The sequence below is a fragment of the Lupinus angustifolius genome, chromosome LG16, assembly GCF_001865875.1.
Source record: "Lupinus angustifolius cultivar Tanjil chromosome LG16, LupAngTanjil_v1.0, whole genome shotgun sequence".
Lineage (NCBI taxonomy): Eukaryota > Viridiplantae > Streptophyta > Magnoliopsida > Fabales > Fabaceae > Lupinus > Lupinus angustifolius.
Window position 1 is genome coordinate 2825988 of NC_032024.1, and position 26052 is coordinate 2852039.

The 26052-nt window shown below is 30.0% G+C and overlaps 1 protein-coding gene across 2 annotated transcripts in view; it reads right to left on the minus strand.

The window, feature by feature from the left end:
* Window positions 1-4860, minus strand: part of LOC109329715 (U-box domain-containing protein 4-like) — a 17699-nt gene extending 12839 nt beyond the window's left edge. The window contains exons 1-2 of one of the 2 annotated variants that reach the window (XM_019563469.1): window positions 3376-4858; window positions 2212-2794 (exon numbers count right to left, since the gene is read on the minus strand). In XM_019563469.1, the coding sequence (XP_019419014.1) occupies window positions 2732-2794; window positions 3376-4689 (1377 nt within the window). In that variant the 5' untranslated portion in view covers window positions 4690-4858 and the 3' untranslated portion in view covers window positions 2212-2731. Of the gene's footprint in view, window positions 1-2211; window positions 2795-3354 lie in introns of those variants that run through there. The other variant, XM_019563470.1, reaches the window with a different exon arrangement.

Here is a 26052-nt window from a genome sequence, read left to right on the forward strand (position 1 = left end):
TTGGATGTCTATCTGGTTTGTTTGTATCTAGTGCATATGGGTAGCTAGAAACAAATTCATCTTTGAGAAGACTTCTTTGAACTTGGAGGAGGTAATGTTCTCTATTTATCTTCAGTCATGGACCTTGATTTTAGTTAGATTTCCTTCTTTTTCTATTCCTTTCTCGGTTTGGGTCTTTAACCCATTGAGTTGTTTTTCTTGTTCTCTTTCTGGTTGTGGATAGGAGTACCACTTGTTCTCCTAATACTATCTTTTTGGTTATAAATTGTTATTGCTGATAAAAAAAAAACATGTGTTTAAAATTGTAACTTTAGAAAGGACACTATCTAACTACCACCCTTACTTAGAGGATCCGTCTCACCATGTGAGAATACCCTATTAAAGATTAATTATTAACCAATAAATTCTTAAATAGATATGATTCTCTTCTAACCTATAGTTTTTCTTTTCATTTTCTCTTTGTGATTGAGTAGATATGGAAAGTTGGAAACTATTACTTTAAAAGCAACTTTGAGTACAAGTGTTGTAGCATAGAGATAGAAGACGTAAGATTTCAACCACTTAAGCTTTTGAGAATTCCTGTATCTCCCAAGAAGCTTCATACTTAGTTTAAAAGCAACCACTTAAGCTTTTGTGAATTCCTGCATCTCCTCAAAAAAAATTGCATTTACACACTGAAAAAGTGGGGGGAAAAAGCATAAAATGATCCCAAAAAGTTTTGAATATGAATCAAATTATTCATTTTTAATATGTTTTATAAAATATAATAAAAACTATTTTAACTTATAGTTGCAATCATTCGATACTAATTTGGACATTCATTTTTTAAGGGATCAAATAAGTACAGATAAATATTTATAAGAAGTGAAGTAGATATTAAATCATACGTATAAATGAATGTTATATAAAATCTTCCCTTTGAAGGTGAGAACACCGACACCTGGATATCCAAAACTAATGACTTGAGAGTGCAAACATCCAAACAAACATTAGGACAAAAAAATACCTGTCATGCCAGCTAATTGGTGATTATTATAAGAGACAATAAGATTTGAAAGGGGAAAAGAAAAATCGAAATGAAGATATGAGATGCTACATGAGGAAACTTTGTATTACAAGTATGATGCAATTCGTGGTGGAATTGACATGCATGGTGGGGCTCTGATTTGCATTATAGATGAAACTTGGAACCTTGTTTGGTAGCATGCAGCGGCTAAGCCGCTTCATGAAAAGGACAAGAAAGTAGCAACCTTACCTGAAAGGACCTACATCATCATCAACAACTTATTCAAATAAACACCCACCAAAATCCCAACTTCATCATATATATACACAGTTTTAAACCCACCTAAACTCCAATCTCCAATCTTAATTAGGAGGCATATCTTTACTGAATTTATGAAGAGTCATGCTTTAATGAGTTATTCTCAGAAATTTTATATTTAGAAGACTTCTGTAAGGATTCCCATATAATTATTAGGTTTAACAGTTTTTGATGTTTACTGAGATTGCTTGAAACTCTGAATATCATAGCCAACTTGGCCCTGACAGAGAAATCTTGATGTGATAAAAGTGGAGTCTAGTTTTGCAGGAAAACGATAATAGAAGAATTTTCTAAATATATCATCCTCCCTTTGGAATTTTATCCATATGTGAAATTGACCACAATTAAGAAATGTCATATCAGAATGAATATTGATCTCAAAAAGAAAATAAACTTGATGTACAAGAGATAAGAATGTTAAGTTGAATGAGTGAAAACAGTGACGTAAATGGTTTGTAAAGAGGAAGAGGAATGCCAATAAAAATTATAGGTGAAATAATTTAAAAAAAAGATTTAAAAATCAATATTTTATTAATAAACATATCTATGATAGAGCATTACACTATCGTTGTCGTGTCATCAATGTGGCAAACCTCAATCAGCAAGATCAAGGTTAGCTTGTTATTTTCTATATTGAGAAATTAGTTTGAAACTTTTAATATCATCACAGCCTTGGTCCTTACAGAGAAATCCCAATGTCATAGAGGTTTGTGAAACACGCTTATGCCACAACTCTAGTCAATATCATTCCAAAATTTCATGGCAAAGAAGCATGAAATCAATAGTATGAAAAATGATGTGCACGTTTGCAGAGTAATGGTTGAATAGTCAAGAACGCCACACTTCAGTTAAGTGTTACATCAGGTTGCAACCATGCCAAAGGGAAATTCAATGGAAACAGATGAAGTTGACTTAATAGCTCATGCAAATGCAATAGATTAAGCAGAATAAAATATACCAAACTCAAGCTCCATTTTGAATTTGACCATAAAGAAATTATGGACACACATATTCCAAGTAGTAGTGTAGTACAAGCTCTGTACTTAACTACCAGTGGGAAATTTAACATACAAAGGTACAACCAGGAAACCCTTTTCACAAAACTAGGGTCATCAAAGCTAAAGAAATTTAAAAACCTAATCAACCCAAAAACTCAAACCAAAGACAACAACATAAACTCAAGGAAACATCAAACTGAAGCAGGGAAAGCAAAACCCCAAATCTAGCTAAACTAAATCCATAATCTAAGGGTCAGTCTATTAGCTGCTTCTAACTTCACTGAACACCCTTCCAAGTTCCATTTGTGTTGGACCACACTGTACAAACCAGCAAAAACACTATATATACAAATACATTATCCAATTACATTGTATAATTACCTTCCTAAGTAGTGATGTAATTACTTTCCTAAGAAGTTGAAGTCGATGCTTCTTGTCTTGATTCTCTCAAATATCGAAGGAGTTGTTCAGCCTGCAAAACCAACCAGAATCTTCAATAAAAAGAATGGGTGAACGAGGAGAAACTAGAAGAGTATAAGAGGAAAAGCAAAAAGAATACGCATGGTATCCTGTATCCAGGTCTCTTCTTTAACATAAAAAACACCAAAACACAATGAAAGAAAATTAACATGCATCACTCCACCAAAAAATAAAGGAAGAAATAAAGGTTTAATAACTTCAACTTTTTGTCATAGAGATTCAACAAAATTGAATGTGGACCATCTAACATAACATTCACCTTTAATTGGGCGTAGAAGTAGTTAAATTTCCTTTAAAAAATCTAGTCCTTGGCCAATTTCTGTTACAAAGATTGCTTTAAATTTATCCAAGTTTTGGTCATATAATCCTTATTCCTTGCTACTAAGTTGATGGATATCAAGCCAAGCCAAATAACATTCAAACTATGCATAGCACGAAACCCTTATGGCAGTCCAATTAGAACACTTTGATCTATACTTAAGATAATAAAGACTAACCTAAACATATGCAGCAAACTTTTAATTCTAATGGAATTGAAAAATAGGTAGAAACTAAACTATGTAACTAACTCACCTTGTTCTTAGCTCTAGCAGTCCCAGTTTGAGAAAGAGCAACAAGTGGAGGAATTCCACCTTCCCTCACAAGCAACCCTCTATTGTTCACACTATCACCACACAACTGCAACAGTGTCAAAACAGCAAACTCTTTTCCCTTCATAGAACCATCTTCAATCACTTCCACAAGTGCAGCAATCCCTCCTTCTTCTACAATCGCCTCTTTCCCTTCCTCAATTCCCGCCACACTGTTCAGCACCACCATCGCCTTCTCCGCCATACCACTCCCCTGCTCCGCCACCAGCTCCACCAGCGGCTTCACTGCTCCTGCTCTCACCGTTCTCTCCTTGTTCTGCTTCACGGAACATAGTTTATACAGTGTTGTTAGTGCGTCCTTCTTTCCACGGTTTGAACCGTTCATTAAGAGCGAAACCAGCGGTGGTATTGCGCCAGAAGCGCCGATCGAAGCCTTGTTTTCTTCCACCAACGCCAGGCTTAGTAAAGCACATGCAGCGTTTTGCTTTGATGTTTCAGTCCCTGTTTTGAGAACATAAATCAGAGATTTCACTGCTCCGGCGTTTGTTATCAGCATCTTGTTGTCTTCGTGAAGAGACAGATTCAGCAACGCCGTTACGGCGTGTTCTTGAGTCCACGGATCAGTGCACCGGAGAAGTGGAACCAAAGCGGGAACCGCACCGCACTCAGCGATCAGAACTCTGTTATCGGCGCGATTCTTCGCCAATAGTCTTAATTTCGCAGCCGCCGATCGTTTCACGGCAACCGACGGCGACTGGAGACCGTCGATGCACATCTTCACCGTCGGCTGAAGATCCTCCGGCAAAATACTCTCGATAATCTCAGTTGAGAAATTCTCCCTCTGCAGAAATCCCATGCAAGGCTCCGGCTCCGGTTCATGTTCCGATTTATCACCGGAAGAGTCACTCTTAATAGCATATTCCGGCGACGGCAAGCACGCTAGCTTCTGTAGCTCACCGGAGATATCGCTGCTGTAGGCAGAGAAATCACTAAAGGCGTGAGAGAAATCGAGTAGTTCCTCGTCGGAGGCGGCGCAGGGCTTGACGGATTTGCTGTTCCGAGAAGCTAGTTCGCCAAGGCGAAAATCGACGACAGAGTCAGAGAGATTTTCCGATAAGCAAGTGGATTTATCAGTGAAAGTGCAACTGTTGTTACCGTTATCATCTTGGAAGAAATTGGATCGTATTGTTCGCATCGACCTCCCTATTTGACGGTGCGTTTTGGAAGAGTGGAACTGATAGCTCCGGTTCAATGAAAACCGGGTCGAATTGGACCGAGACTCTTCTAGAGAAACCATTCTCGAACCGAGACAGAAATAGAGATTACGATTTTATTTTGCAGTTATAGAGTAAGTAATTTCAATTCATAGTGAAGGCTGTGGCTGGAAGAAGAAGGAGAAAGAAATGAGTAAGTTATTTTATTTCTTTAATTTGTTTTTGAAAATAAATGGCTGGTCTTTGCTGTCCGGGGCAGGCTAGAATCACATGTCGTTCATATTTGTAGTGGTGACAGTCGGTGATGATAAGGTGGGACCCATGTAAATCGACGGTGGCTTGTGTAGTAAGGTGAACGATAATTTAAGTGGGGTAGTCGGCGTCAGTTCTAAGCGTCGTCGTTTCGTGGGAGTTGGGGACCAATGTTTTTTAAACTTTTACTTAACGAAATTACTGAAATGTCCTGGTCAGTTGTCAGCTCACTTTACAGGTTTATTTTTTTTATATAAGATATAAAGAATGACATCTTATGAAATCAATTAATCTATCTTAAGGTGTGATTGTTTTTTGTCGATCTTAAAAGTTGAATTTTAAATATTTTGATCTATTTAGTTAAATCTTACAGCACATAATAACCATTTGGTGCTTTTTATAGGTTTACTTTAAGTCATGGTTTAGTGAGATGGGAATAATCTTTGAGAGGAAGGGTGTATATCTTCTATTATAGAAAGTATTATTTCATGTGTCATTTATTTTTGGTGAAAAAATATTTAATTATTAAAATTATAATTTAAATAAAAAAATTTCAATTAGGTGTAATAAATGACACACGAAATTATATGTGTCTTCATAGAAGATTTACTCAATACGAGGAATGTAAAAAAGAGTAAATTACAGTTGGCAAATCCCAGGAATAAATGGCACGTGTTCAGCATCATCAATCCTCACGCTTTCACTTTACAGTAACCTGTTTCAGCGCCGTTAGATTTGTATTATTATTTTTTGTTTATTTATAAGAAGTCAAAATGTTTTCATGGGACCAAACTGAAAGAAAAAATGAGATGGTTTTACCTTTACTGAAAAACTGTCATAACTTAGGACGAGCTCAGGCATGGGTTTATTGGGGCTCGGAAAGGCTGAACAAGTTTCGGTTCCAATAGATTTTGTTTCCTGAAAGATTTATTAATTTATTTACTTATATAACAATGGTGCACACTACCACGTGAATTAGAGTTGAACCTTGATAAATTTTATCGTGGAACGTTTTATATTATCAATTAATTGTATTTTATACTATTTGTGATTTTTGGTAGTTGTACTCTCCATAAACGTGTAATCTGTTGAGCTCTGTACTTCTTATTTGTAATAAAAATGATAATTAATTGTAAATAAGATTAATGTAAGTTTAATGCTAATAGAGAGAAGATGAATGGTGGATGAATATTTTAGTATAGTTAACATAATTTGTCAAATTTTAAAATGTAAGTTTGGTAAAGCTAAGTTTCAAACTCTAAACTTCTTCCATTTTTTGTTGTTTATTAAACGATTATATCACATAAAAAAATAATAAGTAATACAATTAAGTTATATAAAACTAAGGCATAGCTCTATTTCTTGGTATGAACTATGAGCCACAGTATTGATATGAATTATTAGTTTAAAATATAAAAACATTTCTTAACTCCACATTTTTACATTACATATATTTTAAAAGTAATCTGAATTAATGTTATGGAATGAAAAGGAAAAAGTGGGGTTTGTAAATCTTAAATTACATGTATGAATAATTTTTAGTTAATAATATATGTTAGATTTATGCTGGCCAGGTTTTTATTTTAGTTCAGAATAATTTGAATACGAATTTATGAATAAAACATATTTTCTTTATAAATTTGAAAACTGTTTTAAAAAGCTAGTATTTGATTAATAATCGAGGCATCACGAAAAGGGACATCATACCAACATGCCTTTACACATTTATATTGATTCTTTGATTGATAATCGTATATATTTTACATTATTATTAAGTAAAAAGTGTAATGAAAAAAAAATAGAGACCAGTTTCAATAAAATATAGTTTTGCTGGGCTCACATAATTTCCTAGCTGTGTTAATAATTTAGCACGTACAATTAATGTACACTCTGAAAACATAATATTATTGTGTCTATCTTTGTTGGGTACTGATCTCGTAAATGATATAAATATATTTGAAATGTGCTATTGGTATTATTCAAGACTTAATTAAATGTCATAATATTTCTATTGTTGTGTAATGATATAACACTCTTAGTTGTCCACAGAATAGTCTGCTTTTGATATGCAATATTGGTCTCTTAGTTTAATTTTTATGCAAAGTTTGATTCTCTTATATTGAAAATAACATGAAAAAAATCAATTCATAATGCCCAAGAACGACAACTTACCGAAAATGAAGTTATATTTTAAGCAATTAAAGTGCAAATTGAACGTGTAAAACCAACATCGTGCCGATTTATAAGGTGGTTCAGTACATAGTTCAATTATATATATCAGCATTGCCATGTATTCATGAACAGTGTGATTCTGCATTATTAATTGAATAATCCTCTATATATTATATTTCTGAGCAGTTCTTTCTATATTTTTAATTATTATGCATATGTTGATGTATAACGTTAACATGGTGATGGTATTGCAATGTAACTATATTATAATGTTATGGTATAGTAGTTGCTTAAGCTCGAATAAAAAGATTAAAAGCATAAAATCAGACGTAATTATTATAGCCGATACTTCCAAGAAAATAATACATATTTTAGTAGGTTGGGCACTAGGGTTAGATATTTAACATTTTCCTAAGTTTAGTTAGCTGAACTAACGAGTTAGTGTCCTCCATGATAACGCGTTTTTTTGACCAAAAATATCAAATAGTAGCCACCTAATGATGCAATGAATAGAAGAAGAGGGTAATGTTGGTTAGGGAATTGGGAACTTGAGACACGGAACTAAGTGAGATCACAAAGAGTGGGATACATAGGAAGATCATTCAGAAAGAAAAAAGCATTATCTTCATAGATCAGTATAAATATTTATATTCACTTTTCATCAACCACTCAATTGTATTATTTTTCGAAGAATTAATGATAATTAAATATTAATAATAAATGATATAACGTTAGTAAATAAAATCTTTAAACTAATAGTGCGTACATTTTTTCTGCTACATTTTTAGCCTTTATCTTTTGAGAAAAATACATGTTCTAACAGTAAAAAAGCTTTATACATTGTCACTATAAACTCAACTATTCATTTTCAGTAATGAATGATATATTAATTATGTATAAATCTTTATATGAGATTGTATAGATATTATATTCTTATCTTTTCTCTTTAATGAGACAAATGATATCTGCACATACTTAAACTACTTGTGTCACACTTTAGTAATTATTACTACAACTATATAGTAGAAAGAAACTTGTAGCAAAGGAAAGGAACCTGTGAAATATGATGCTTCTTGGTGGCCATTCACTACCCCATTAAGCTACAATTTTCAGCTTATCTCTAGAAAGTTACGTTCCACACTAAATTTTGAATCTGAACAGCATTTCCTTATAACTTTATATAAGATGTGAGATGTTACAAAGCTCGCCTTAAATGTGAATAGAATTACTAGTAAGTAAGGATTTAATATGTATATACTAAATTTAAGTGTTTTTTACAATATTATCAAATCATCTATCAATTGATTTGTTGATTACTATTGATTCTTAAACAAAAATATTATAAATCAATGATGGATGATGTGTTCATAGTGTGAAAAACTTTATAGTGCATAGATTTTAAATTGTAATAATAATTATTGTAAGAAACATATGTATTTATATATTTTTACCGTGACATCAATCGTTCATGTTTTAATATTATTAATTATTCAAAAAATAATACAACTTAATAATATATAATGTATTTATTATGTATAATTTTACACTGCAATCCATACATATTAATTTAGTTATTATTAGCCGTAATTTTAAAGGGATTCGTTTTAAAATCAAACAATACACATCCCAAACCATTGAAATTGAACTTCTATTACCTATATAATAAAAAAACTCTCTCATTACATGTGTCAATCTCTCAAGCCATCATGACATATGTCAACCTCTCATCAAAACTAAAGGTCCCTCATGACATGTGTCAATCTCTCAATGACATGTGTCAATCTCTCAAGAACTCCCTCATGACATGTGTCAATCTCTCAAGCCCTCATGACATGTGTCAATCTCTCAAGCCATCATGACATGTGATTTATTTAAAAATAAAAGGAATATGATTACCTATACAATATTAAAATATAATGTTACTATAGCAATATTAAAATAATAATAATAATATGAATCATAACATATTATTTGTAGCTATTTTAGAGTTAAATAATATTTATTTTTATACTAATCTTATTTTAGAATCAAATAATAATGAAATTATAAATTTATTGATGATTTTTTTGATTAATAGGATACTACTAACTATATCATGTTATGTATGTGTAAAAAACAATGTTGAGAAAGTCGAGCAAGATGTTAAACCAGTAGATGACTCATATTAAGTTTATCTGATTTAAACAGTTAAATCGTATGGTTTGACGGTATGATTTTATATATAATTAATTAACACAAATCTATTAAAAGATAACAATGATATATATATATATTCATGAAAAATATATGTATTTTAATTAGTAATATAAAAAATCAATTATTAGACTCTTTTTATTATTTTGATTAAATTTATCAGAAAAAATATCTGTCATATCCTAACTTAGTGTGTTTTTAATTTATGAGTTATTTTCATACAATGATTATTAGCTAAAACATAATCAAATAAATAACATTTAATTATACAATATTTGAATGCTAAAAATATATTCAAATATTTATACACAATGAACATTAATCTAAAATAAAACATAAGCATTTAAGAGATATGCTAAAAAATCCTTATGACTTTATATGATACTTATAAACGTAATCACAAAAAATATGATGCAAAAATAACTCCTTATATTTATAATTTTATATAGAGAATATAGAGGTGAGATATTATCCAATACAATTTGAATTTTATTTATTGAGTTATTTAATAATCAAATATTTTATATAATCACACTTTCAACAAATAAATGCTTATACAAACACATTTATAATTGTTAATATTTTACATATACACTCAAAAATCAAAGTTAATATTGAACCTATATGAATGAGAAATGTAATGTTTCAATACATGATTTATTGATATTATAAAGTATATGTATATTATATTTGAATTATACATAAACAAAGAAGCGACCTGTGCAAGTGCACGGGTACCCTGCTAGTTTAGACTGAAGAAGCTGTGTGACCTCATATTGCTGCGTGTTTATCAAAATATTAACGACCTTGTAATATATTAATTGAAACCGATTGCGTTAATCAGTGTTATAAAAATCGGTTTGTGTAAGCCGATTTAATTGGTAAACTGGTGAATTGGTTTTAATACATGTATGGTATAGTAATTATACCAGTTATTTAATCATACTCGTTAAAATTAGTTAAAACTGGCCAAAAGCGGTCATACCAGGGGTTTTCAATTGAACCGTACTGGTCATATCAACTGGTTTTTATTTAAAATTAATTTTTGAATAAAAATTAAAAAATATTAATTTTTTATTGGTTTTTTAATATTAATGATAATATATTGTATTTTTATATCTAATTTCGCTCGTATACGATTTAATTAATGAACTACTAGTTCAACAATTATACTACTATTCCAGTACCTAAATAACTTATATTAACAACCGGCGTTAATAAGTATAAGTAAAAAAAATAAAAATCTAGCTGCTCTTCTCAAACTATTAAATACATTTTTTTTATTACGGGCTGATTTTTTAACTTCTTTAAAAAAAGCCTTATGTGCAATTGTTGATATTTCGCTTTAATTATTTGAACCCACGTGGGGGCATCATATCCATAGGCATGGCTAGCTTCATAATTCATTTCACATCAAACAATGACAACCATTCAAAAAGTTAGATTCCGTCCATCTAAAGTTTTAAGCACGAACACAGGTTTATGTGTCTAACATGCATCTAACACTCACACTCCTTTAGCCAACGTTTGACACGTGTCTAATTTAAATAAATCACTTTCTCGACAGCTAGTTGATTTTTTAAAATGGCTTGAACACATTTAATGTATTTTAATTTGTTACTTGCTGAAAGACTATTTTTTCATTATTGAAGATAAGGAAGGCGAAAAAAGGTTTTAAATGTATCACTCTCAATTTGTTATTTGAGAAAAATGTATATGCTAAATTCATATTTATTATTCATTTTTAATCGTCAAAAAAAATAATATTGATTATCGATAAACGATGTATTAACTTTATATAATTTTTTTACATTTAAGTTAATAGATATTAAACTCTTGTTATTTTATGATGAGTTATATAAAAAAAACAAAATGTCATGGTTATATTACTTTTGAGCATAGTTATAAAAACTGTATCGTACCGGCCGGTTCAATCGGAAAACCGGTGAACTGGGCCCCTAACCAGTACGGTTCAGGTGTTGAATCGGCCAAGTATCAAAACCGGTCAAAACTGGTTAAAATCGGTTAAAACTGGTCAAAATCGGTTAAAACTGGTCAAAACCGGTTAAAACTGGTCAAAACCGGTGAACCCGCCAATATTTTACTAAACCGGCTGGTTTATACACATTTTTTTAAAAAAAAACCTAAAAACTTAAAAATCCATTACAAGGTGACCAATTTTTCCAACTCTTCTTCAACCATTTTCAAGGCACATACTTCAAAGACATACTTAGATTACACATTTGGTTCCCTAACATTCGTGTGTAATCTCAGTGACACTTGTGTAATCTTGGAGTACTGTCTGAAGATAGGATTTGATAGAAAATTATAATATTCATATGACACAACTTTGACTCCTTGATGTTAAATGTTAAAACTCCAAATTTATTTGTTTTGTAGAGTGAGTTGTGAACTTATGTCATTTATTTATATTTTGCGGTTGTTAAATGATACTTTTGAATTGATATATGTTTTTTAATTTAGACTTTGAATTTGTTAAAGACTTAAAATTTATGTGAATTTTGAGTAGATTATAAATATGGATTATAAATTTGAGTATATACCTATTTGGAATTTTTTTGTTATAAGTTTATATATATATATATATATATAAATATAAGTAGATATGTCCGGTTTAACCGACACGCGGTTTAATTACTTAACCGTTGTACCACTATACCAGTATCCTGACCGGTTTGTTAACCGGTACGGTTTTGACAACACTGCTTTTGAGTTTGGTCGGTAAAACTTGTTCCTTACTTGACCTTATATGTTGGTTGTGTCATTTTTTTGAACATGATCCTAGACTTGAAGCTAACCTGATCTTAAATATCGATCGTGTCAGCCTTTGAACCCGAAACTATATTTGATTAAATATAATGCATACTTACTTTATATAAAATATTTTTAATATTATTTATATGTAATTTAACATATAAATTGATATATGTATATACATTTGTAATCGTGTATATATGATTAAAAATGATAGAATCAATGTTAATTTTGACCAAAGAGGTATATTACTTTATACCGAATTAAATAAAGAGATATACAAACATGATAAATGAGTAATCATATGACAAGTCGAGTCAAGTCCTTATCTCCTATCTGACCCTAAATATTAATCAACTCTAATTTTTTAATATAAACTCAACCTTAGACTAATGAGATTCAATTATATTCAAACCTAATTATAATTAAACTATACTAAATGAGCAAGTAGAGTTGGTCATGCTCACTCCTATTAAAAAGTGTGCCGGTTGGAATTTTGAGACTTACCGTCATATAAAAATATACAGAAATTTACTGTTTTTATTTAAATCTTTTGTTATATTCACATTTAATTTTGTTATATTAGAGTTGGTCTTGGTGTTCAAATCTGTGGTTAGCATACTGTAATGAATCTGGTCAAAATAACACTCTTTTAATACTTTTTTGGTACATACACTTTTTTAATACTGAATCGCTCAAAGAAAACACAAAAACATAAACAATGGCTGTGTTTAATTTCCCATGGTTTTCTTTATTCTACAATATATGCACTAAAATTTATGACACTGGAAAATGAACTATAAATATTTGTAAACGGAGGAGTGGCATTGAGGAGAAAACTACACACAAGAATAATATTATATAACATTTTATCCCTTAAATATAATTATATGATATTTTTATCTTTAAAATTAAAAATAAAATTAAAAATTTTCTGTCGAGATGAATCTAATTCTGATGAGATATAAATAAAACAAAATTACATGTGTCTCTGGAATTTATAAATCTAAATCATAAAATATGGTGGTGGAACCAGTCGAGCAAAGATTAGGACAACTGAAGGAAGATTTTTTTGAAGCGATTGTTTTTTTTAGTGATTTTATAGAACACGGAATACATAACATCCATACCTTTTCTTAAAACTAATATATGGCATATTATAAGTTATTCCAGCATGATATATATTATATGCTAAAATGATTATATACATATGCTACAAAATTAAGTGTCTAATTTTGAGTGAATACCCAGCCCGGTGGCTGTTTCATTCAGTGGCTAATAATGCACCAACCCATATATATGCAACCCAAATCACCTATACGCTAAGGTTGGCAACTACGAATTAAAGTCACGCTAATGATTTGTTTTGTTAAAGAAGAGAAAATAATGAGAAAGATAATGTGAAGAAAAAAATATACGAGTAATAAAAGAATTTTTTCTATTGTTTTGATGCAAGAGAAAGAAAAAAGAAAAAGAAAATAAATATGCATTTTCTTTTCTCATACGTTTATTTGATTGAGTAAAAAATGAAAAGAGAGAAGGTTAGAAATTCATAATTTTTAATTAAGGTGAACATTATATATTTAATATAATTATATTGACTATTTATTTTGGGTTACTAAATAAGTGATATTAATTACAGACAACTTAAAAGATTTCTGAAACTGATAACAAATATGAGCTTAATGAGTGAATACACAAACAGTTAACCTATAGGGATAATAGGAACACTATAAGTTAACACATAAGGAACGGTTATGGTCCCAAGACACCAAATCACTAATAGTTTTCACCTCTCCCCACCAGAGAGAAAACGAATGTCCCAAAAGAAATTAAGGATTTGGTTGAGGAATGTCATCATACCAAAACTCTCTCTCAAAATGTATATCAAGAAGGGAACATAGATTCAGGTATGATGTTGCCTCCATGTTTTATATTATGTGTAAGAATCATGAGATTAAAAATCTTAGAATCAGTAATTTATCAATCAGAAGGAATATCTAACAAGTAGTATCAGAGCTTTATGTTTTGAATTTTATGATTCTTTCATTAAAAATGTTTTTCCTCAACTTTTTATGAACCCTAATTTTTTAAATTTGAGGATTTTTATGTTTTCGCTATTGATTATGAAAATTGGGTATTTATGAGTAATAAGGATAACTTTTATCCGCTTCCGCTTATTTGAATTATGAGTAATATGTATTATGAATATTTGCAAAATCTGTTGAAATATATATCCAGATCTGCGCATGAACATTGCATTAACTTTTATGACTCTATTATGCAATATGTATATTATATGTGCACTAATACCTTACTGTTGGACATTGACTTTTGTCACCTTACAATTTTACAATTTGCTAAAGTATATGTATAAGGTATATATGAGTTAAGTCATGTGTTTCTTTTATACATATTAGTGTGTCGATAGGCACTTCACGCTTGCCGACCCACATTCATTTTAAATATTTAATTTTATTGCATTTTGTATTGAATGTACATGATATTATAATTTTCATAATAAAAATATGAAAATGAATTATGATATTATGAAAAATTACATTGGAGATTTGATATTTTTTGGTGTATTAACTTACTCTAATTTTCATTACTATTTTTATTATGTGAGAAAATATTGTAATTTTAGTTAATTAATAAGGTAAAATAGGTAAGAGATAATTACACCATATAGATATTATAGAAGTATAGATGCAATATGGAATTCATGGTCTTGTATATATATATATATATATATTGTGAATTAAAACCTACATATATACATATGTAATTGTTTCCAGCTTGAAGTTGGTGTGATGTCTAGAATTACTGATTAAAGTTGATATATATATACATATATATATATATATATAATGGTTACATTAATGCTTAAAATTATATATACATTTACTATGTTAATGTGTGAAAGTGTATATATATAATGTTACATATATGTTTTAAGGATATCCATGATTATATTCGATTTTGAATTTCAATAATGATTTGCATATATTTTTTATGATTTTCAATATGGATCTACTTTGTATTTGATTAAGATTGCATCCATTTTTATGCATTAATATATATGTAATATATCTTTTTTTGATTTGGAATTATATTATGTGATTAGATTTATTAATCATAAAAGATATCAAATCTGAATGTTTTTTAATTCCGAGATCATAATTTTTTTTATAATGGACTCATTGTTTTCTTTTTGTCTTAAACTTATTTTTGAATTAATTGATGTAATATGTTGTCAAAGTATTCTCTATTGTGGAAATTGATTAAGATTTCATAGACGAGTATGAGATTATTTATGCGAATTACGTTTGGCCCAAAGGAAGACACAATTTGGCCAAGTAATAACATACATGTGATGATAAATAAGTAACAATTATAAACTTTTTTCCATGTGAATAATAACTGGTCCAAAGAAATGCTATTATTTGATATAACTAATTGTTAATATTTGAGCATTACGTTGAGAGTATCACTTACAAATTGATTTCTTTGTCCAAAGACTAGAAATTGATGTTGTACTAGGTATCTTATGATGAGTTTATTATGTGAACATGTCTTGTTTTATATATATTACTTGACTTGTTTGTTTAAATAGTTACAATACTTATGATTTGTTGCATTTTGTGGTTGTTGATTGTATTATTAAGGGATTGTTATTGTTGAAGCATTGTTCCAGTTTGGACAGTTTGTCCTGCCATGTTTAATCATGTATAAAATGGTAATATATTTTTTTATGGAAAATTCAAAAACATCATTACTGTAATTCGAAATGCAGTGATTGTGATAAGAATGATGCAATGCTACCAATAGCCTATAATGGATATATGTATTTATATGTGGATATAAATAATATATGTTTTGGATTAAAGTTATGTGGACTCAAACTCAACTAAATGATTTTTTCTTTTTGAAAATAAAATTGTTTGACATTTTAAGTATTAAATATGAAGTCGCCAAAGTGACATCTTTTCTGTGAATTGTTCATGATAAATGTCAAATGCTAGTGTGCATATGTATGTATGCGAGTATTAATCGGCCCAAAGGAAGATTAATATTTGGTCGGATTATATACAAACATGTGATGGTAAATATGTGATTATTATAAGGTTGCATATGTGAATGATAAATCAGTCCAAAAAAGAGTTTATTATTTGACATGCATCATGTTTAATGTTTGACAATTACAAACAAAAGTATCATTAATGATTGATATGAAATATCAAGTCAATTGTATGTTTGCATTTTATGCGAATAGAGGTCGGTCTAAAGGAAGATTACTGTTTGGCAAAATTACAAGCATACTTGTAGCAATAAATATGTGATAATCATATGGTTTTCCATGTGAATAGTAAGTCGGTCCAAAGAAAGACTTATTATTTGACAAGACTGATTATCAATGTTTGATTACTACATTGAGTATACTACTTTCAAGTTAATATTTTTGTCCAAAGACTGAATATTAATTTTGTGCTAGGTAACTCGTGATGTGCCTCATCATCATTTGGATTTAGATCTGACACTTCAGGTAGAGAAATCTATTTCTAGTACGGAAATCCTCGATGAGGTTAAAATTTATGAATGGGAACGCTCTAACCGAATATGCGTGATGATCATGAAATGCTATATTCCATATGCATTTCAGGACTCTATTTTTTAGGGTTAGAGTGCAAGGAAGTTTATTAAAGAAATAGAAGCATACTTTATCAAAAATAAAAAGGCAGACACGAGTAGCCTTTTGGCTAAACTCATCTCCATTAAGTATAAAGGCAAAGGAACATAAGGGAGTACATTATGAAGTTGTCTAATCTTGTATCAAAACTCAAGTCACTTAAGTTAAAGCTTGGTGATGACTTGCTCGTGCACTTGGTTTTGGTCTCGCTTCCTGCACACTTTGGGCCATTCAAAGTGAGCTATAAAACTCAGAAGGACAAATGACATCCCAATGAGTTTATATCTCACCATGTGCATGAGAAAGAGAGATTGCACATAGATAAGATTGAAAATGCACATTTGACTAAGACTTCTCAGAATAAGAAAAGAAAGAATAATAAGGATGATGTGAAAGAGCTATTTGTGTTTTCCATAGAGAATTTGGAATTATTCTGCAATACACTATGCCATGCAAACCTAGCATGAAGGGTGTTGTTGAGTGATTAAACTGAACTTTTAATGATATGGTGAGAAGTACGATTAATCATTCTTCCTTGCCAGAGTCTCCTTGAGAAAAGCTTTAAAGACCATAGTTTACATCATTAATAAGATGCCAAGTAAAGCAGTTAACAAAACCTCATATGAGCTTTGGAATAATAAAAGAGTAAGGTTAAAACACTTACACATTTGGGGTTGTCCAGCTGAGGTGCGTTCTTATGGGACGCATGAAAGAAAACATAATTCTAGAACAGTTAGCTACTATTTTGTTGGCTATGCTGAACGCTCTCAGAACTATAAATTTTATGATCCCACTTCAAGATTTTCTTTGAGACGGGAAATGCAAGATTTCTTGAGGAAGTTGATTTTGTGAAGGAAGAGAACATAAGGAATGTTGTCTTTGAGGTAGAACTTGTCACTAATAATGAACAAGTTCTTGTGTCTATTACCATTCAAGGAATAACTTTGGTAATAGGAGATAATATTCAGAATATTGTTCTTGACAATATTCCAGAACAAGAAGATTCTCCCTCAAGTAACTATTGAACAAATTCAACAACCTCAAGAAGTAGAAGTGTCATTAAAGAGATCCACCAGAGAGGAGAAGTGAAATTTCTAATAATTATATTGTATTTCTTCAAGAACATGAGGATGATATCAGGTTAACAGAAGATGATTCATTGAACTTCTGTCAAACCATGAAAATTTCTAACTCTCAAAAGTGGATCGATACCATGAATGATGAGATGAAGTCTATGCATGATAATGACGTTTAGGATATTATCGAATTACTTGAAGGTGCAAAGTCTATTGGTTCCAAATGAATATTTAAAACCAAGAGGGATTTGAAGGGTAATATTGACAGATATAAAGCTTGTCTAGTTGCTAAAGGCTTCACTCAAAATGAAGACATTGATTATAAAGAAACCTTTTCTCCAGTATCTTTGAAGGATTCATTCAGAATAATATTGGCACTAGTAGCTCATTTTGATTTAGAGCTACATCAGATGGATGTAATATTGTGCTTCTAAATGGTGACATTAAAAAAACAATTTATATGGTGCAACAAAAAAACTGTGTCAGTTGGCTCAAAGTCAATGGTATGCAAGTTAAAGAAATCCATCAATGACCTTAAACAAACTTCTCGTCAATGGGAACACAAGTTTCATCAAGTTAATACCTCGTATGGTTTTGAGGAAAATAAAGTGGATGATTGCGTGTACCACAAGTTCGGTAGGAGAAAATATATATTCTTGGAATTATATGGCGATGATAAACTAATTGCTAGCAGTGATATGAGATTATTGCTTGAGACCAAGAGATTTCTAACGAAGAATTTCGAAATGAAAGATCTTGGGGAAGCTTCTTTTATATTAGGTATTTAGATACTGAGAGATCGTTCTCAAGGTATTCTAAAGTTGTCACAAGAAAGCTATGTAGATAAAGTCCTATATAGATTTGGCATGAAAGACAGTAAACTAGGGGATACCCCTATAGCTAAGGGAGATAAGTTTAGTCTTGATCAGTGCCCTAAAATGACCTTGAATATATGAGATGCAAAAGATTCTTTATGCATCTGCAATAGGAAGTCTAATGTATGCTCAAGTTTGAACACGTCCCGTCATAGCGTTTGTCGTTGAAGTTTTGGGAAGATTTTTGTGCAACATGAAATGCATCACCAGAAGGCAGTCAAACGTGTTATACATTACATAAAGAGAATAAAGAAGTATATGCTCACTTATCGGAGATTTGAGAATTTAGGGATCATTGACTACTCTGACTCCGGGTTTTTTGGATGTCTAAACAACAGACACTCCATAATTGGATATGTGTTTATATTGGTTGTAGGTGTTATCTCTTAGAGGTTTTCTAAGTAGACGCTCATAGCTCCTTCAACCATGGTTGCAGAGTTCATGGTTTGTTTTGAAATATTAGACCATTTCATATGGTTGTAGAATTTTATCACTAACTTACATGTGGTTGATGACATTGAAAGACCACTAAAATTTTATTGTGATAATAAATATATGGTTCTTTACTCCAACAATAAAGTAGTTCTACAAAGTCAAAATTTATTGAAATCAAGTTTATGGTTATTATAGAAATTGTTCAAATAGACGAATTTTCATATAACATATAAGGACAAATTTTATGTTAGCCGATCCACTGACTAAGGGTTTGGTAACTAAAGTCTTTCATGAACATATTGCTCATATAAGTATTGCTCCTTAGGATACCTTAGTTCAGTGAGAGTCTATATGTTTTATGATTTACTTTGGACGTCATATATAGCTTTATGCATAATAAAGTTGATGGTTTATTGTTCTATTTTGAAATTGTATATTGTAACTATTGTGTTGCAATTAAAAACTTTGGATTAATCTCACTAAAGAATAAAGAAGAACCAGTTGGAAATGGACATGTTTGAGATCACATTGCATGGAATTTCTATGTCATTTATCCATATTTGGTATGTGTCATTAAATATATTAATATGGTGATCATCGTGGTCGAGCCACATTTGAATGTGATAAATGTCGCATGGTTCCATAATTGATATATGAGATTAACTAGATTGTATTAAGGAAAAGCCTAAATATAAATAGCATATGTATGTGCGCCTAAAGAATATGTGATATAATTGTTTCAGGAAAAATATGATGCCCAAGGGAGAGATTGTTAGAAATTCATAATTTCTAATTAAGGTGAGTATCATATATTTAATACAATTATATCGAATATTTATTTTGGGTTACTAAACAATTGATCTAATTACTGACAACCTATAAGACTTCTGAAATTGATAACATATATGAGCTTAATGAGTGGATACCCAAATAGTTGACCTATAGGGGATAATGGGAACTCTATAAGTTAATACATAAGGAATATTTATGGTCTCCAAGACACCAAATCACAAATAATTTTCACCTATCCTTATCAGAGAGAAAATGAATGTCCCAAAAGGAATTAAGGATTTGGTTGAGGAAGACCATCATACCAAAATTCTCTCTCAAAAGGTATATAAAAAGAGAACGTAGATTCATGTATGACGTTGTATCCATACTTTATATTATGTGTGAGAATCATGATATTCAAGATCCTAAGATTAATAGTTCACCAATCATAAGGAATATCTAACATAGAAATGATGTTATTTTTAATGTCAAAAACATTATGGTATACTATTTTAGTTATTTTACTCACTAAGTATAATTGTTAAATTTTACATAGTGGTGTGTAATTATTTTATTGGGCAATATAGAATTAGACACTATAACATAGGGTAATTGATCTTCATTTCACTTGAGTTGACATCTTTTTGCATCCTTACCTATGAGGGGTACATTTTCTTTTTGAAACAAACAAGAAATTATTACACGATGGTACATTAATGATTGTTCTTTTGTGTTGATCGGTATCAAGTGTTCGGTTGAATAGAGATGAAAGTTAGTATGAAATCTGAAAAGGTTCTCTGACGATCAAGTCAGTATGGAATCTTTAGGGATAGAATGAGAGTAAATAAGAGAGAAGACAGAGCAAGAACAATAAGTGCAAGCAATAAATGAGGGAATGAGAAAATTAATTATATTCTATGTGTGAGATCTTCTATTTACAGAGTTTAGGGTTGCTGATGTGGTGTCTGATCATTGGTTAGTGCATGGTGGGTACAATGAGGATATGTTGGGTTGTCCTTGTTCAGCCTGGAGGTCTGCAATTGTCGAACTGTCGAGGCAGGTGGAATGGTTCAGGCGACGTGGCAGGTGAAATGTCAGCCCGCATTAAAGGTGAGCCAACAATACATTAATATCGTGGGTTTGGTCCGCCTTAGGCGAGTGAACAAGAGATAGCTAGGTTAAGCCATATATCTGAGGTGGGCTAGAAACACCCCGGATAAACTCCCAGATTTATCCGGGGTGGAACAATGATGACAACATATCCAAATTATGGCCATGCATTGGTAAATTAAAGGAAAATCATATAACCATTCAATATTAATAGTGTAGATTTGTTTAGACTATGCTTCGTAGCTTGTAGAATGTTGTGTGTAATATGCTCTCGCAAATTTGGATATTTTCTTTCAATAGACCTATTATACAAGTCAATCCAGCCCAAAGCGTGAACCTATAAATTGAAAGATCTTTCAATGGGCCATTACAAGTCCAAAACGAACGAGTCACGTTCCAACTACATTTCTCTTTTTTCTCTAATATTGCAAGGGTGAAAAAACATGGAATAAACATTTCGGAGTGAAAAAATCAATTTATTTTCATATTAGAATGATGTAGCCTACACGATTGTAACAACCAAAACCTTTTTTTATCAAAAAAATATTTTTTTATTAATAAGCAGTATGAGGGTACCTCAACCTTAAACGACTACCAATGATTATAAAATCTCACTGATTTATTCATCCAGATGACTAGTAGTCCTATGAAGAGAAGAAAATTAATGAAGATCTTTCATGCCATTATTTCTCATCTCTATACCAAGTCAATAAAATCATGCTAACATAATTACTGTTTTTGATAGATGATAAAAAATATTAGCATAATTTTATTAATTGACTTAATATTATTAGCTTGGTATAATGAGATAAAGAAATAATGGTATAGAATATCTCTTCTAGAAGAAAATGCAGCCCCACCAAACCTTACTCTCACCCATAATCATTTTCTGATTTTTTATCATTTCATACAAATTCCCAACATCCATATTCTCTTTTCTGAATATAATGGCATCCAGTTTTGATTACCAAAACTTAAAACTACGTTATGATAAGAAATTTAAGACAAAAAACAATAAAAACTCTAATATAGTATATACTAAAGCGGATAATGATTTTCCCAAATTGCTAGAATCAATGATAAATAATGACAGTAACTAAGAACATATATGGGACAGCAATTTTTTTAACGTGAAACACATTTCCAATGTGAAAAATAAAAATTATAGAAAATTAAACCTAGAAAATTAATTCATAAAGAGAAAAATATGATTATAAATAATTATTTACTTATATAGTTACATAATGTGGGAGAAGCAAAAGTAGTACCCATTATTTTATTCAAGTTTTCTCGTAATTTCAAGGAACGTTTTCTGATTACTTATGTTTTTGGTTGAAATGTAACTTCAATTTTTTTTGCTTGAATTGAAACCTCTATAAACTAACATGAAATGTTACAACTTATAAGGGCAATAATTAAACTCATGTTAATGGAAATAGATTGCTGAAGATGTTGCACGAGCTTGGTCCAAAAATAAAAAACTTTGAAATTTGATGAGGGTGTCAAAGGGATGAGGATCACGTGTCTCAATAGTGTCTCATTCCCTGTTCTAAATTAATCATATATTGACATGTGGATAAAATAAAATTTTTAAATAAAAAAATAATACAATGAAACACTCTAATTAGCTTGAGACATGAAGTAAGACACGATTTAAGACATGTAATCTCTATCACAAGGTTAGACTTCAAGATTCTCTGCTCACCCTTCCATCATGCACACGTAATACGTTATTATGTTTTACCTAAATAATATTTTTAATATTTAAGAAAGAAACGTTACCTCCTAGACTGAGACATATCCTTGGGTCTTCCTTTCATATGTTTCAAAAAAGTTCACTGAAAATTGATTTTTTTCCATATGTAGCTCATAACAACACGTTAATCTATCTCCAAACCAAGTGATAGCAACTTCAAGGCCTGATATTCAAATGCAATTTCCTTGGAGGCGTCTACATTAGCCAAGTCGTAAAACTAGGGATACAAAGTGCATTTAAGTGATACAAATATTTTGTTCAAAATTGAAGAGTTGTATAAGTTTGACTTAAATATTATTATTAACTTAGTCTATCATAACAAGGATCACATATTCAAGGAAACTTTTGTCCACATGTTATAAATGAATCACATTCCAACAAATAAGATAAAAAATTATTTTACATTTTACATTCTTTAATTGGATTGAGACATGAGACAAATAATCTTCATTTAGTCTAACAATAGAAAGTCTTATTGGAGCTTAGATATTGTATTATTTGTACAACTTGAGATATCAATTTTTTTGAATGAAAATCATGAGTCCCATATTTTCCATGTCTCTCATTGTAGGATGAATGAAGATACTTCATTTTAATTTCATTTTATTGAAGTAATACAGACAATGAGATATACAATCTATATTCTAACTTTTGACTTATGTAAGGTGACATTTGTTAAGATAAACAATCAATTACACACATAAAAATATTAGTTCATTACCTATACGTAGAATAAAATTGATATTTGAAAAATATTACTATATTATTTTTCAGGTACATATGGAAAAGTGTCCATCAAATTTAGAAATCATAATATTCATAATAATTAATTCCATATGTTTTAAGGTGTAAAATTTTAAAAATTAAAATGTTTATAATTTCAATCGATTGTAAAGCTTTTCGATGTTTAAAAAGTAAATAAATTTGGTTGAAAAGCTTCTAAATAATATATTTTTGAAAGAGATAAACTTAAATTAAATTTTGTGAACTCAAGCCGAACGTTTGTGAAATGCCATATACAAGATTTGTAAACTTTTTGATGCAAAAATAATAACAAATACGTGTTTTGATAAAATACAACATAATATTAAATTCAAATAAACAGACACAGAATAAATCAAAATAACCTCAAAAATATAATCACTAGACTTTCAATTTAAGTTCCTATATACATTTCAAGATTGACTAGGCAAGGGAGACCCTGACCATGCATATTTGTGGATATATTCGTACATGTCCTTAGAAATCAATTTTTTATTGATGGTTGATTGTGTGACTTATATAATTTAAATATAAGAAAATTAAGATGACAAAGATATTGTGAAGTGAAATAAAAATATGTAGCAGCCTTTTGTTTGTCTGGTATTATTACGTATATTTTTCACAAAGGACGTTCAATTTAATTATGACTTTTATTCCCGACAAAGGACACCCCAAAATATATAACGCGCTTTTATATGCAAAATTCAAACACAGATGCATTTAATAAATATTTGAAATTCCAATTTTTAAAGTTATACACACAATTTAAAAAATTCATACATTATATAAAATTTGAATTGCCTAGAACAATCTCATTAAATATAAATTGGAAAATGACTTAAAAAAGAAATACAAAAATAGATAATGAAAAATAAATAAATAATGATATAATTGAACATTAGAGTATAAATAAGTATTGATTAAAAGTCAATGATTATTAAAAATGAATGATAGATAATATAATAACATTGTAAAAACTCTTACATTGTGAGTGTATACATTAAAAGAGTACAATGATATGAAAATCTGAAAATAATATATGTAATTATATACACTATTAGTATTCTTTATGTAATGTATTTCATACTATGAAAAAGATCTAATCTCAAAACAAGTCTCAAAGTCTGTCCTAAATCAATCATATTATATTATGTCAGTTAAAAAAATTAAATAATCATGACTTTATCAACTTTACTTTATTGTAATTGGTTAGGGATGAAGTTAAGACAAGTTTGGGGACAGCCCCATCCTACATAGGTCATCACTGTACTCTCAAAAATTGCACTACCAATATAGTTAATATATTATTTATTTAGATTATTTTTTTTAAAAGTTAATAATATGTAAATATAAATGATAGATCATACAATAAAAATATATAAAATTTATACAGAAGTGGTACATATATTTTTCTCTCTTTATAATATTCTGGCTGCTCATGCTCATTTTGAATAGGTCAAACTACTTGCACAAAACTCGTGCAAGTGGAAGAAGCGTCAGAAAACTCAGGACTTGACTCAAAACCCATAACACTAGGACTATGACTCAGTTTAGGATCATTAGCATTAGCAACAACCCAACAAACATATTGATGCCATCAAAAAGAGAACCTAATCAATTAATTAGACCAGTTAATTTATTATTTGATTATCTTAACTAATTAAATTATTAACTATAAGTCTAAGTAAAAGATGCTTGTTCATAAGAAATGCTACTTACTGGTTCATAAATGAAAGAACTTTGTTTGGTAAATAATATATTGGAAGTGATATATTTACTTTTTTTAATGAAAACTAATTTTCATGTTTATATAAATGATAAGACCAATAAATTAATTAATCTAGTCCAACGATGAAGCAAAGTTCAATTTCTAAAGAATTAATGTGAACTACTTTTTGGTACGGTAGGAATAGAAACATTAACGTGACGTACTGCTGCTTTAGAAAAAGCACAATGAATTTATTATTCTATTTCTTTTTAAACAATCAATCAAATATATGCACTATTTTTCTCTCTTTAATACTAAATACAAATTACTAAATAACGTATTATATGACCTTTTACTATACAATATTAGTATAGTTTTCTTCTACAAATATAATTACTTTGAAGGGGAGGAGGATAAAGAGAAGGAAGAGAATGTCTGGTTTTGTGATATGTGATTTTCACGCTTTAGATTATAATAAAATAAATGGTAAAGATTTAGAGTAATTCTATAAAGTTATTATTAGAGTAATTTGATCCTCTCCATATAAATAATAAAGATTCTAACAATAAAATTTTTGACTAATTGAGAAGTTAGTTCCTTAAATCGACTTCTTAACTTGAAAAATATATTAGGCCCTTGGGAAGTTGATTTCTCAATATTGAAATCCCTAATCCAACTTTACAACACATGAAAAATTGGGACGTTGGGATTTGGGAAGTTTGTTCCTAGTTGACTTAACTAAAAAGGGGCATGAGCAGTTTTTTTGGAATGAATTTTGGGTTGATTTGTAAACTTTTAAATTAGCATGACTTTCCTCCTCGAATACAAATGTAAAATGTGAAACAAATAGGTTAGTGCAGCCTTACTTCCA